This window comes from Saccopteryx bilineata, chromosome 2 (genome assembly GCF_036850765.1).
Source record: "Saccopteryx bilineata isolate mSacBil1 chromosome 2, mSacBil1_pri_phased_curated, whole genome shotgun sequence".
NCBI lineage: Eukaryota > Metazoa > Chordata > Mammalia > Chiroptera > Emballonuridae > Saccopteryx > Saccopteryx bilineata.
This window is the reverse complement of record NC_089491.1, coordinates 394423385-394437730: the sequence shown is the minus strand read 5'-3', so window position 1 is coordinate 394437730 and position 14346 is coordinate 394423385. Positions and strand designations below refer to the sequence as shown.

Sequence of the window (14346 nt, the reverse complement as noted above, 5' to 3'; positions counted from 1 at the left end):
CGTGGGGATGCAGCGGGCAAAGGTCGCCGGCGAGGCAGGGAGGGCAGGCCCGCGGCAGGCGGTGCGGCCCAGCCCGGGGAATGGCGCGGCGGGAGCAGCAGCCCCGTCCCGCCGCTGTCGGGGCGCCAGGCTCAGAGACCCCAGGACGTGCAGCGCGCCCGGGAGCGAGCGCGCTTTCTTGGGACGCAGCGCCGGCGCGGTGCACTGTGGGCGCTGTAGTCCCGGCCAGGCCCGCGCGCGCGGCCCCGGCTGCAGGCGGGACTACATCTCCCGGCAGCCCTCGCGCCCGCCGGGGCCGCCTGGGCGCGCGGCGTCCGCCCGCCGAGAGTCTCCAAGATGGCCGCGTGGGGAAGGAGGCGTCTGGGCCCGGGCGGCGGCGGCGGCGGCGGCGCCCGAGAGAGGTGAGGCCGGGCGCGGCTGTCCTCGCGGGGCTCGGGGCTGGCAGCCCGGGGGCCGCCAGCGGCCGCGCATGCCCGCCGCGGCCCCGCTCCTCCTTCCCGCCCGCCTCCTCCGCCTCTCCGCGGGCACGCGGGGCCCTCGGGCCGCTCTGGGGGCCGGGTGGGAGCCGGCGCCCGCCGAACCCGGGCTGGGGCGGCCTCCGCGGCGGGTTCGGGCCGAGACGGCCGGCCGGCCAGCGGGCCGCGCCGCGCAGGCCCGAGGGACCCGCCTCGTCGCCCGCGGGCCGAGCGGCGCCCGGGGCTCGCGTCCCGCCCGGCCCCACGCGGGCCCCCGCGGCCGCGGCCCCTACGTGGCGAGGACGGGCCCGGGGCGGAGAGGCGGAGGAGAGCCCTCGCCGGGCGGCCGCGGGGAGGGGACGGCGGGCCGCGGCCCCGCAGCCTCCGCCTCCCCCGCGTGTCCCGGCCCCGAGGGGCTCGGCCCGCCCCGGGAGGGCTCTCTGCAGGCGCCCCCGCCGTGCAAGTCCTCTGCAGTGACCTTCCCCAATGAATGGTGGGGCGGGGAGCTGGCGCCCTGCGGGGCGGACCTCCGCTGGGGGCCCGGGTTTCTGGAAGAGGAGTTGGTGGTAGTTCCGTGTCGAACTTGCTAGTTTTTGCTGCCGGGACGCAGGTTCAGCAGGAGAAGCCGCGGGAAGCTGCTCAGCCCCTGGAAGTTTGGGGAAGGATTGCTGTGCATTGTTGGGGTCACCTGCATTAAACCGTCCTGTCGATTCTTGCCACCGGGTCGGCAAGAAAGAAAAGTTTTATGTGGGGTTTTTTTTTTTTCCTTTGCTACTTTTGTCTTTTTGGTGAAGATTGTTAAAACAGAAAAGTTCTCTTTTCTCGCCCTCCCTCTTTCTCTCCACAACTCTATTCTCATCATCCCTTTTCTTTGACTGGTTCCATCAAGTACTCGTTGCTGTTGCCTGCAGACGTTTCCCCGCCCGGATGATGACTCCTGTGTGTAGCGCAGACAGACCCTGGTAGCCTTGCGTTTTATCCTTGAGCTCAGTTATCCGGCATTGGCCGTTCTGCACTTCCTGTTCCTTGGGAAAAAGCAGTAAATGGCAAGCAGGTATTTTTGTTTTTTTCAACTCCCACATTGTATTTCTTAGGTCAGACCATGGAAGACATTAGAAAACTGACCTTGATGATTTCCCAATGTTCTTCAAAACAGAAACATTTTTAAGATCTTTAATGCAAACATTAATTCTTTAGTAATAAGAAATAACCTGTTTAGAAAAGTTGAGAGTTTCAGAGAGAAAAGCATTCCTTCTCACTGAATAGAAACAACTGCAAGGGCCCTGTTGGGATGCCCCAGACATCATACAGGGGCCCTTAAGCTCTCACTGATATAAGAAGTTAGGTAGTGGGGTTTTTTCCCTTCTTGGTTCGAGACAATCATGAATTCAAAACTGACTTTGCAAACCAGCAGCCCATAGACTGAATCCAGTCCTTGAAGATGGACCCTCAGTTTTATTTATTTTTTTAAGTGCAGTTTTTATTTTTTTAGAGACAGAGAGTCAGAGAGAGGGATAGACAGGGACAGGCAGACAGGAACAGAGAGATGAGAAGCATCAGTCATCAGTTTTTCGTTGCACATTGCAACACCATAGTTGTTCATTGATTGCTTTCTCATATGGGCCTTGACTGCGGGCCTTCAGACCGAGTAACCCCTTGCTCGAGCCAGCGACCTTGAGTCCAAGCTGGTGAGCCTTGCTCAAACCAGATGAACCTGTGCTCAAGCTGGCGACCTCGAGGTCTTGAACCTGGGTCCTCTGCATCCCAGTCCAATGCTTGATCCACTGCACCACCACCTGGTCAGGCTGGACCCTCAGTTTTAAAGAATTTAAATTAGCTGCCAGCATTTATAAGTTGAAAGATTTCACTGACACACACACACAAGTCCACCTGAATAGCTGAGCAGTGGCCGACTTCTGGGTCAGGTCGAGTGCTTTCTAGTTCCTGGCTCCCCCTGGACAGCCTGACTCACTGCTCTTACCTGCTGGTCTCAGGTGTCAGGGTGCAACCTTTGGCCTGGAACCGAAGGCTCTGCTCACACACACAGATGTGCAGTGTTAGGAATGGGCACCTGGTTTTGTGGTTTGTGTGACACCATCTCCTTCTACATAGTGCACGGTTGAGAGGGGTACTCCACTGTTTGCACCATCTGTCTCTCTTCCAGGTGATGTGGCATGTTGGAGACTGGGGTCTGGGGGACACAGGGGGACTATTTGCCTTTGCTGTAAGGCCCTAACCAGAGGAGCCTGGTTTCCCTAAGAGCCTCCCATGCTGAGCAGGGAATGGAAACATAATCCTCCCACCCCCCACCCCACCCCTGCCAGCTAGCTAACTTCTGGGCACACCTCCATTTCTGCTCTGTGGGTGGGAAGACTGGGTGGGGCAGGCTGGATTAATTGATTGGCAAGTGCCATTGGGAGGCCGAGCATATTATTGGCTCTTACAACTGAAATGTGACTGTTTACGCCTCTCCTAAATGACTTTGTTCCATGTCAGATTTGTGCTGACCCAGATTTCAGCTCTCCTTGTAAGACCACTCTCCCGAGTTGCTGCAGGAACCTGGCTGGCTTCTCTGCTCTGTGCTGCAAGGGAAGGCAGGCTTGGGGCAGGGCTGGGGCAGAGCAGAGCTTTGGGCAGACTCTCTGGGTCTGCGGGTGTCTGCAGACTCCAGAGCAAGCCTTGCACTTAGAGGCGCCGGTGCCAGATTGTCCCCCAGAATTACTGCCGTCAGCTGTGTGTTGATGGTCAAGTTTAGAATGCAGGGTGTGGGGATTCTTGCTTTACCTGGTTCTTGAGTCTAGGGCTGTGTTAATTTAGTAGCTACTGGTCACATGTGGCAGTTAAATTTAAATTAAATAAAATGAAAAATTCAGCTCTTCATCCCACTAGCCACATTTCAAGTGCTTGGTAGCCACTTGCAGCTGTGACTGCCGTCTGGATGGCACACACACAGAACATGCCCCTGCAGAAGGTTCTGTTGATTATCAGGACAGCACTCTAGACAAACTAGGAGAGGGTGAAAGTAGTGAAACGAAAGCTGCTTCATGCTGGCTTTTCTTTCCACTCCATTAAATCTAGGAAATCAACAGTGTTTGTAATGAAGAACATCAGACTCTGAGCTGTAACCTGAGTTCTTGTCCAAAATTCAGCACACTGGCATCAAGCACTTGAAACAGATTGCCACCGGGCCTGTCGGCGTCCGAGGCACACACTTGCCCCTCTAGGAAGGCACAGTGCAGGTGTCTGTGTGCTCTGCCACTGGGGAGCCAACCCAGATCAGCTCACAGAGGGTCCGCCTGTCCCCGCGGCTGCTCGTCTTCCTCTCGGCCCCACGCACCCCTGTGTGCTCTGAGAGCTGGAGAGGGTGCCGCTGTCTGCCTCGCTCCTGCTCTCCTCGTTGGTGACCATGCCCTGATCTGATTCGGAGCATGGTTGGAGGCCTGGGGGGTTCAGAGGGCTGGGCACGCCTGACGAGACGCTCAGGTTTTAGGGTGAAATCACTGTTTTGTTTTTTTTTGTATTTTTCCGAAGCTGGAAACGGGGATAGACAGACAGACTCCCGCATGCGCCCGACCCAGGGCGAGGCTCTGCCCACCAGGGGGCGATGCTCTGCCCCTCCAGGGCGTCGCTCTGCCGCGACCAGAGCCACTCTAGCGCCTGAGGCAGAGGCCAAGGAGCCATCCCCAGCGCCCGGGCCATCCTTGCTCCAATGGAGCCTTGGCTGAGGGAGGGGAAGAGAGAGACAGAGAGGAAGGAGGGGGGGAAGGGTGGAGAAGCAGATGGGCGCCTCTCCTGTGTGCCCTGGCCGGGAATCAAACCCGGGACTTCTGCACGCCAGGCCGACGCTCTACCACTGAGCCAACCGGCCAGGGCCTGAAATCACTTTTTGTGGCCTGACCCTCCCCTGCTTGTGCAGCCATCTGCTCCAACATTTTATTTTATTTTTTAGATTTTATGTATTGATTTTAGAGGGAAGAGCAAGAGAGAAAGGCAAGGGAGCAGGAGAAGCGGGAAGCACCCACTTGCAGTTGGCTCTCACATGTGCCTTGCCTGGGCAAGCCAGGGGTCTCCAGCTGGCAGCCTCAGCACTCCACGTCGATGCCGCACCCACTGCGCCCCCATGGGTCCGGCTGCTCCGGGTGCAGGCAGCCTGCTCTCGGGGGTCCCTGCACGTCTTTCTGGATTGTACTTTTTTCCTTGGTACTTGGTCCTTCGACAGCTTTGTGCAGGTCTGTAAATCAGACAGATGTGGTCCCTAATGGCCAGTCGAGGGTTAAGTTCCCAGTCCAGCTGAACAGTGAGCCATGTGGGCAGGGGCTACACATTCCCCACATTCAGAGCTGATCCTCCTGTTAGAGCTGAGGAGCCTTAGGGATGTGGGTGTCTTATTTCTCTTGAGAGGCTCCCAGTTAGGCTCTCGTGTGTGGTGGAAATGTCTGTTCCCTCCTGGGCTGGAGGAGCCACGCGGACACAGCGCCCGCGCCCCCATCGGTTCCTGTGCGTCCTGCAGGTGGTGGGTCCCACGGTGGCTGCGGAGGGGGCGCACATTCAGGTCCCACAAGTTGGATATTGTAGGTCAGCATCTGCTGGGGTTCATCCTCTTGGGCATAAATTTGATTTCCTTGATTGACTCAAGCAATCTGGAATCTTCTGATCCGTAGTCAGACGCGTTATCCATTGCGCCACTGGCCCACACGTAGCAATCTGGATTCAAACTGCAGTAACTTATGCTGCTGGCGTTCTGGGAAAGCCAGTAATCACTTAGTATTTGCAACACTTCTCTGGCTCAAGGCTGTTCGTTAGGATAGCCCTTAGTTACTTGTGATTCTCAAGCATTTGAAACGTGGCTCATGTCTCTGAGGAACTGAATGTTTTTTTTTTGTTGTTGTTTTGTATTTTTCTGAAGCTGGAAATGGGGAGGCAGTCAGACAGACTCCCGCATGTGCCCGACTGGGATCCACCCGGCATGCCTACCAGGGGGTGATGCTCTGCCCATCTGGGGTGTTGCTCTGCTGCAATCAGAGCCATTCTAGCACCTGAGGCAGAGGCCATGGAGCCATCCTCAGCGCCCGGGCCAACTTTGCTCCAATGGAGCCTCGGCTGCAGGAGGGGAATAGAGAGACAGAGAGGAAGGAGAGGGGGAGGGGTGGAGAAGCAGATGGGCACCTCTCCTGTGTGCCCTGGCTGGGAATCAAACCCGGGACTTCTGCACGCCAGGCCGACGCTCTACCACTGAGCCAACTGGCCAGGGCCGGAACTGAATGTTTTAATTTTACTTAATTTAAACAATTGCATGGACCTTAAACTGGGTGGTGCTTCGCAGCTGTGGCTTTGGTTTGCGCATCCAGCCCCCCTCCCACCTGTACTGAGGCACCTGGGAGAGCCAGGCCTTGGCCCCATTTGACACCAGGGAGGTGGGCTCAGAGGAGCCTCGGGGTGTGCCCTTGGACACAAAGCCAGGGGGTGACTGAGAGGGGACTCAAACCCAGGCCTCTCGACTCCCACACTCAGTGCTGTGTTCTTGTTCCCGGGCAGAGAGCTGCTGGGTCACGGAGCAGCAGAGGAGAGGGTTCTCTTGCATGTGCTAGGTGAAATGTCCCGTGCCCTGTGAAGGAAGTTCCTTGACCTATTTGGAAGTGTCCTCAATATTTGGGGCTATGTGCCTGTGCCTTTTTTTCCCATCTGGACTTGAAGTCCAGCACAGAATTTCACTGCTCTGTTTGGCTCTGGGGAAACAGTCTGTGCCTAGCCGAAAGCGGGTTTTCCTAGACCTGGGGAGCAGGGTCCAGCACCTCACATGTCAGAGGTGAGCACGTCGTCATATGCTTATTAAGTGGAAAGCAACACAACATATGGACCTAGTTTAATTTTCCAGCCACCCACTGTCTTAATTACTGTAATTGTCTGTCTTTTGTCACACATTTTCTTTTTTTTACAGGGACAGACAGGAAGGGAGAGAGATGAGAAGCATCAATTATCAGTTTTTCGTTGAGACACCTTAGTTCATTGATTTCCCTCTCATATGTGCCTTGACTGTGGGCCTTCAGCAGACCAAGTGACCTCTTGCTGGAGCCAGCGACCTTGGGTCCAAGCTGGTGAGCTTTTGCTCAAACCAGATGAGCCCGCGCTCAAGCTGGCGACCTCGGGGTTTGAAACCTGGGTCCTCTGACACTCTGTCCACTGCGCCACCACCTGGTCAGGCTGCCACACATTCCAAGCGTACTTCTAACAGCCTGTCACATTCAAGCCCCGTGCTGGAGACAGGGATGAAAACACAACTCTGCTTTCAGGGAGCTCAGACTGGGTGCCCCCTTACATTCCAGGTGAGAGACCCCACTTGAGCCCTGCCTGTGAGCCAAGGGCCCACTCCAGGAAATGGGCCTAAAGCAAGTGCTTCCACTGTGGTTCTGTTTGGTTCTGGTTCCGGCGTCACTGGAAAAGGATGGTGGCTGGCAGGGCGGCGTGGCCAGTGCTGGCTTGAGCAGCCGGACAAGGAGTGCCCCTCGTCCTCGCTGGCAGGACCGTGTAGGGGAGACCAGAGGGGCACCTCGGCTGGAGGAGCAGCCCGCGTGCAGACACGGGCTCAGAGGCACCCCCAGGCCGCGGCAGGCGGGGTCTGCCTTCTGTCCCCTCTGTTTGGAGGGCCCGTGGCACTTCACCCCGAGGGGTAGAGGGCTGTTGTTGAACATTTTTCCCCCCAGAAAAGGTTTATAATTACTGTTCCTATTATAAAAGAAGCATATGTTTCTTTTTTTTTTTTTTTCATTTTTCTGAAGCTGGAAACGGGGAGAGACAGTCAGACAGACTCCCGCATGCGCCCGACCGGGATCCACCCGGCACGCCCACCAGGGGCGATGCTCTGCCCCCCAGGGGGCGATGCTCTGCCCATCCTGGGCGTCGCCATGTTGCGACCAGAGCCTAGTCTAGCGCCTGAGGAAGAGGCCACAGAGCCATCCCCAGCGCCCGGGCCATCTTTGCTCCAATGGAGCCTTGGCTGCAGGAGGGGAAGAGAGAGACAGAGAGGAAAGTGCGGCGGAGGGGTGGAGAAGCAAATGGGCGCTTCTCCTGTGTGCCCTGGCCGGGAATCGAACCCGGGTCCTCCGCACGCTAGGCCGACGCTCTACCGCTGAGCCAACCGGCCAGGGCTCTTTTTTTAATATATAATTCTAAGTATGAAAAACTATAAAATTTAAGTCAGCTGCTAGGCCATTGTCCAGAGAAATACCATTATTGACCGTTTTTATGTATAGCAATACCTGCTCCTCTCTCACCCCCCCACCATAGTTTGTCCTGGATTTTTACAAACTATGTTAAACACATCGGAAGTATATTTCTGACAAGTCATTAACTTAGTGTCATTGGTGTTACCCTTGAAAACGTGCTGAACGAAAGAAGCCAGTTCAAGAGTCAGGGCAGGGCGTGCCTGCTTGTAAGCAAAGTGTCTGGAATAGGCAACCCCTGAATCAGGAGGCAGGCTGGTGGTTGCCCAGGGCTGGAGGGTTGGGGGTAACGGGGTTGACAGGGCTCCTTTCTGGGGTGGTGCAGTGTTCTAAAGTTGATTGTGGTGTGCTGCTGGGTGAGTGCTGAGCCACTGACTGGTACACTGTTACTTTTTTTTATACTTTATTTATTGATTTTTAGAGAGAAGGGAGAGAGAGAAAAAGAGAGAGAAGCAGGAAGCATCTACTTGTAGTAGTTGCTTCCTGGATGTGCCTTGACCGGGCAAGTCCAGGAACCGAACCGGCGACCGCAGCATTCCAGGTCCACACTCGATCCACTGCGCCACCACAGGCCAGGCGTGTTGTACCCTTAAAATGAGTGAATTCTCTCTCAATAAAGCTGTTGTTTAAAAAGTACAAATCAAATCCCCAGTGAGGTGCCAGCTCACCCCATCAGGATGGCTGCTGTTAACAGCAGAACCGCAGCCTGGCCTGGGGTGCGCGGGGCCCAAGGATTCCAGTGAGCTTTCTCTTCAGTCTGCTCTTGTGTGTCGGGGTTCACGCTGGGAGTGGACGGTGAGGCGCGGACATGGTTCAGGGCAGCCTTCTCACTGGGTTCTTTCCTTAGTTGGGTTACATTTGAGCAGAAACAAGCAGGTGTGGGTGGCGCGGGGGCAGCTGGGTGGCTGTAGACGTGGCTTCCCCGGGCGTCCTCCGACACCAGGTCTCTGAAGTGCCAGTGCCGTGAGCCGTGCAGAACCGAGTCTGGTGGGCCAGGCGGGGCAGACAAGTGCCAGCAGCAAGCCCAGGGGAAGGGGTAGGTGCTGGCTGCGTGGTGGGTGGCCTCTGGCGAAGGGGCCTCCTGAGCATCGTGTTTGCTGTGAACCTTGCCGTTTCCTTCCTTGCACATCACAGGGAGCCCTAAAAGTCGTGGCTAGACTTCGGGTTTCATCCTTTCCTGAATTGGGTACAAGGGCTTTGGCTTCACACCAGGAACTGGTGGGTCTCAGGCTGTGCAGATGTGCTCGTCTTCACACGGTGGGGAGCTGGTTTACGAGGATGCGCAGGAGTGGGGGACCCGCCCACAGTGAGAGGCGGGGCTCCAGGAAACAGGCATGCTCTGGCAGGCTCGGGGGACGTGTCCTAGGGGAGTGAGCCGTGGGAGCACCTGCTTCTCAGAGCCGTGGTGGTCGTGACTGCCTGCAGGTGGAGGCTGGTGCCCAGCTGCCGGTGTGCTTGCTGTCGCTCCTGTGCTGTTGGGGGACACTGGGTGCGCCGACGGCAGCGTGGAGGGTCCTAGCCTCGTGCACGTCCAGGCTTGATGGGACCCATGGACACACACTGACCTGTCTTCAGGAATGACAGAAAGTGGCCTTGCCTGCCACGCCGACCCAAGAGGCCACAGCTGGGCGCTGGAACTGTTCTGGGTGGATGTGGGTGCCGGCAGGCTTGCAGAGCCAGGGGCAGCGTGGAGCTGGGGGTGGGGTGAGGTGGGATCTGCCCACTGGTGTGTTTCTGAGATGGAGTCATCTGTGTCAGGTGCTGCGGTTCCACCTGGCATTTTCATATTGGGCCTCACAGAACTTTTTCGTAGCCGGTAGGATGCCTACAACGCGCCAGGCAGAGGGCACTGCATGACTAAGGTGGAGCTAAGTCTTGGCAAGGCCATTCTGTAATCCCAGCCTCGACAGCTAGTTTGCTTTGAGTTTTCCAAAGGACCCAGCGGATAGAAATCTGAGGCCCCAGCAACCAGGCACTGTCCCCTGGCCTCCCTGGGACAGTTAGCAGGACACCACTGACCTGCAGCGCCTCTCCAGGTCACAGGTCGGGATGACTGGGCCCCTCCCTTTCCCTTGTTCTCCTCTCTCCTCTCTGCCTCTCTCCGCGGATGGACTTGAGAACACACGAACACACAGGCATCTGGGCCAGGGCGCTCCCGCCTGGAGCCCATCTGCGGTGCCTGCTCACGGGGGGCTGCAGCCTGCTCACCGGGGGGCTGCAGCCTGCTCACCGGGGGGCTGCAGCCTGCTCACCGGGGGGCTGCAGCCTGCTCACCTGGGGGCTGCAGCCTGCTCACCGGGGGCTGCAGCCTGCTCACCGGGGGGCTGCAGCCTGCTCCAGTGGCTGCTCACGTCTCGTGGGACTTCCCTGGGGGTGTGCTCTTCGCCACCTCCAGGCTTCCAGGGCCAAGTCCTGCCGGGGAGTCATAACTGAAAGGACTTCCCTTTTATCTCTTGACCAAAATCAAATGGAAAAACTCCCCACAGGCCTTCAGAGGGAAAACCCAACTTTTCCTGTTTCATAAACTTCCGGTGGGTTCTTACAGAAACGGCTCATGAACTCGCCCGGAAAGGCAGCCCTGACCAGGAGCACATGGAGCAGCTGCTCTGCAACGTCCCACGTTGGGGACGCTTCTCGTTCGACTCCCGGGGAACGACCTTTCCTCAGTGCACACACTTTAATTAGGGCTTGTGATTTAATTAGGAGGCTTCCCTGAGCCTCGCCAAACCAGATGCTCGAGTCCCCTCCACCTGAGCCCCAGCCAGGGTGTTTGTCCAGGTGGCTCCACCTGGGAGTAGAGGCCCTGCCCAGGGCGTGCTCCTCACAGCACTGGGCTCTGGCCGCATCAGTCACTCACTCCTCCAGCTGGAGGGGAACCTTGCCTCTCGATTTGCTCATCTGTTTGCTACAAGTAGCTCTCACCGCCGCGTCCTGCCTGGGAGCAGGGTCTGGTGGTCTGACTGCAGTCTCGCTCTTGGCAGTCCAGCCCCTTAGCATGTAATTGCTTGCGTCTTTGAAGGGGGGCCCGGACTGGTTAATGCTGCACTTAGAGGTTCTAGAGGTGACCTTGCTTTGAAAGACTTCCCTGGACCCTAATGTGCATGCTCAGTGACCAGGAAGCTCTGGGCCTCCTGCCCTATGACTTCCCTCTGAATGGCCATGTGGTATGCACATGCCGGACCCTCTGAACTGCTGGGCCTGCTGTCTGAGCAGTTAGGGCTGTGCTTGTTGGGTGACCGGAGCTCGGGTGGGTGGGCCACGTTCGCTGGTGTGGCCCAGTACATGGATCGAGGGCCCCAGTGGAGGGGTGTGGATTTGGCTAGGGAGCTGTGATCACCAGGAGTCGGATATGGGGTCCTTGGGCCTCATCTCTGTGACGGTCTGACCAGGCTAGGGACTGGGGGCTGCTGAAGGGACTGCTTTTCACTGAGGCGTGTGACAGGATGGCCCTGCACCGCCTGGTGACAATACGGCCTCAAGCTGGGCCCTCTTGGCAACTGGGCTAAAGGCGGCTTTAATCAGAGAAACAGATCACACAAACTGGATACACCATGCTGGGCAGCAGTGTGGAGACTGAGGAGGTCTGCAGGGGCTGAAACGAGCCCCAGGGAAGTGACAAGGCGTGTGGTCTGGACTGAGGCTTGCCCACTGGGTGTGAAGATTCGGCTCTGAAAGTGTGCACAAGCGAGGCCTCAGACTGAGGATCCTGAAACTGCCTGAAGTGCCCCTGGGCCCGTGGTCACTGCTGCTGTTTGCATTAATGTAGAGCTGAGCCTTGTGCAGGACCCACTGTGCGGGCCCTCACTCCCCCGAGGGGGTGGTCAGACCACTCAGCCCCGTGAACTCTTCGTGAGCCGTGTGTCATGTGAGAGAGAGCAGCATGTACTGAGGTTCTGGGCCCACAGTCAGAATGGGGGGGTCACACTGGGGGCCCTTGTGGGATCCTCTGTCCACGAAATGTCAGTCACTACTGTTCTTGAGATGTTGTCTTGTTCCCTAATTAAATTGAAGGTGTTTGGATGAGCAGCGTGCTGGGGGCTGTGGGGAGGGCCTGTGGGTTCTGCAGCTGGTCCTCCCACAGGTCAGAGGGGTTCAGTTCTCCGTCACCCAAAGCGAAAGCCACGCTTTTCCCTTGTGTTCTGCAGGCCAGGGACGACTGCTTTTTTTTTATTTTAATTTATTCATTTTTAGAGAGGAGAGGGGAGGGAGGAGCTGGAAGCATCAACTCCCATATGTGCCTTGACCAGGCAAGCCCAGGGTTTTGAACCGGCGACCTCAGCATTTCCAGGTCGACGCTTTATCCACTGCGCCACCACAGGTCAGGCCCGACGACTGCTTTTGAACCAGGCAAAGGGCGGGGTACCTGGCATTGTGACCCATGGGTCTGTTGGTGTCCGTGGAAGTTCCCTGCGATTGCCCTGGTGAACCAAGAGCAGGTGCCATTCTGCTCACCTCAGGCTCCGTTCTGGGTGTCAGCGGGACTTCGGGCTCCCCTGCCAGCGCACACAGGCTGTCCTCTTCTTAGAGATCAGGGGGCTCCTCCTCCTGCATCTTTATATTTCATTATTTCATTCTTCCAGAAAAGCAGTTCTTAGTGACTATCCTGACTGTTGGGTGTGAAGGGGGTGAAAACTAAGTGAGAGGTGGTACCGCTGAGCCTGAGGCCCAGACTCCACCTAGCGGCCTTCCCCTCAGTGTCTCAGCAGAGAAGGGAGTACGTGCTTCCGTCTAACTCTGGCCTCTCTCCCGCCCCTCCATCCCAAGGGTGAGCTTGTCGGCCACGGACTGTTACATCGTGCACGAGATCTACAACGGGGAGAATGCCCAGGACCAGTTTGAGTACGAGCTGGAGCAGGCCCTGGAGGCCCAGTACAAGTACATCGTGATCGAGCCCACCCGCATCGGCGACGAGACTGCGCGCTGGATCACCGTGGGCAACTGTCTGCACAAGACCGCCGTGCTGGCGGGCACCGCCTGCCTCTTCACCCCACTGGCACTGCCTCTGGATTACTCCCACTACATCTCCCTGCCCGCTGGCGTGCTGAGCCTGGCCTGCTGCACCCTCTACGGCATCTCCTGGCAGTTTGACCCTTGCTGCAAATACCAGGTGGAGTACGACGCCTACAAACTGTCCCGCCTGCCCCTGCACACACTCACCTCCTCCAGCCCCGTGGTGCTCGTCCGCAAGGACGACCTGCACAGAAAGAGACTGCACAACACGATAGCGCTCGCCGCCCTGGTGTACTGTGTCAAGAAGATCTACGAACTCTACGCCGTATGACTCCAGCAGGACGCGAGAGGCACGCAGCCGCCCGCGGGAGACGGCAGAGGACTGGATTGCACAGTAACATTGCTTTGCTCTGTGAGGCGACGGAGCCCGGGAAGGCGTTTGGTTTAATGGTTATTTAAAAAAAACAGAACAGATCACAAATGTACCAAGGGTTTTCAACTCATACACTAAGATGTGGATCTCCACAGCCCACAGCGAGGCCGCGTCTGTGGGCGTCTGACGGGCGGTGCAGTGTGGACGCCCGCGGAAGGGGTGAATGTGCTCGGGGTGGGGTCTCGAAGTACACTGTTCAGCTGTACCATCCAGGGCCAGCCAGAAGCTGTTGACCATTAAAATGATGAGAATTTCAACCCCAGGTGTCTTTTCTTTCCATGGCTGCCTGCAGCCTGTGTCGCTGCAGCGAGACTAGCCTCGGAGCCGGCAGGCTCAGACCTGCGGTCCTGGGCACACCCCGCCCAGAGCTGTCTCAGGTTGTTGCCAAGGCTGGACTGCTAAATGCTGTTCAGGGGCACGGCAGGATAGGGTGACAAGGCCTGGAGGCCACTGGGTCCCTATTTGGGTTCCTGTGGAGAACGAGCCTGCGACCTCTTGTCCAGGCTGTTCCAGGACAGAAACTAACACCTGTGTTAGCACTGGAGCTGTCCCCGATGTCTGCCCTGAATCCACCCACTGCCCTTGGCTGCGGGGAGCCCCCCGAGCCCCTGCAGCACCCCCGCCCCCTGCCTGGTGCCCCTGCAGCACCCCCACCCCCTGCCTGGTGCCCCATGCAGCACCCCCGCCCCCTGCCTGGTGCCCCATGCAGCACCCCCCGCCCCCTGCCTGGTGCCCCATGCAGCACCCCCCACCCCCTGCCTGGTGCCCCTGCAGCACCCCCGCCCCCTGCCTGGTGCCCCATGCAGCACCCCCGCCCCCTGCCTGGTGCCCCATGCAGCACCCCCTCCCCCTGCCTGGTGCCCCATGCAGCACCCCCCGCCCCCTGCCTGGTGCCCCATGCAGCACCCCCCGCCCCCTGCCTGGTGCCCCATGCAGCACCCCCGCCCCCTGCCTGGTGCCCCATGCAGCACCCCCGCCCCCTGCCTGGTGCCCCATGCAGCACCCCCCGCCCCCTGCCTGGTGCCCCATCCCACAGCAGCCAAGCCGCTTCTCCCTCACACCAAATGGCACATTATGCGTCACCTTCCACATTCCCTCTTAGGCTTCTGGTAAATGGAGTAGTATCCCATCCAGAGCTGGGCCCCTGGCTTAACTGCAGCTTTCCTAAGACCCCTGCGCCCAGCTACCCGTGAGGAGCTCTGTGTAGCTATCTAGCACTTTCTTCCGAAGGGCCCAGCTTTCACGGCAGCCAGGCTGGTTTTCAACTACTTTTCAAGGCCCCATCGGG

General features: G+C 58.1%; 1 protein-coding gene across 1 annotated transcript; it reads left to right on the top strand.

Moving 5' to 3' along the window:
- Positions 1 to 239: 239 nt before the first annotated feature.
- Positions 240 to 13315, top strand: TMEM11 (transmembrane protein 11). Its single transcript, XM_066264500.1, has 2 exons — positions 240 to 401; positions 12440 to 13315. Exons 1-2 carry the CDS (start codon positions 337 to 339, stop codon positions 12954 to 12956), a joined length of 582 nt encoding a protein of 193 aa, XP_066120597.1. The 5' UTR covers positions 240 to 336; the 3' UTR covers positions 12957 to 13315.
- The last annotated feature ends 1031 nt before the right edge of the window (positions 13316 to 14346 follow it).

Excerpts from the sequence above, each read along its gene's own strand:
- TMEM11 (XM_066264500.1), top strand. The coding sequence starts at position 337 with ATGGCCGCGTGGGGAAGGAGGCGTCTGGGCCCGGGCGGCGGCGGCGGC. Across the intron at positions 402-12,439 it reads GGCGGCGGCGCCCGAGAGAG|GGTGAGCTTGTCGGCCACGG; the intron begins GTGAGGCCGGGC and ends CTCCATCCCAAG.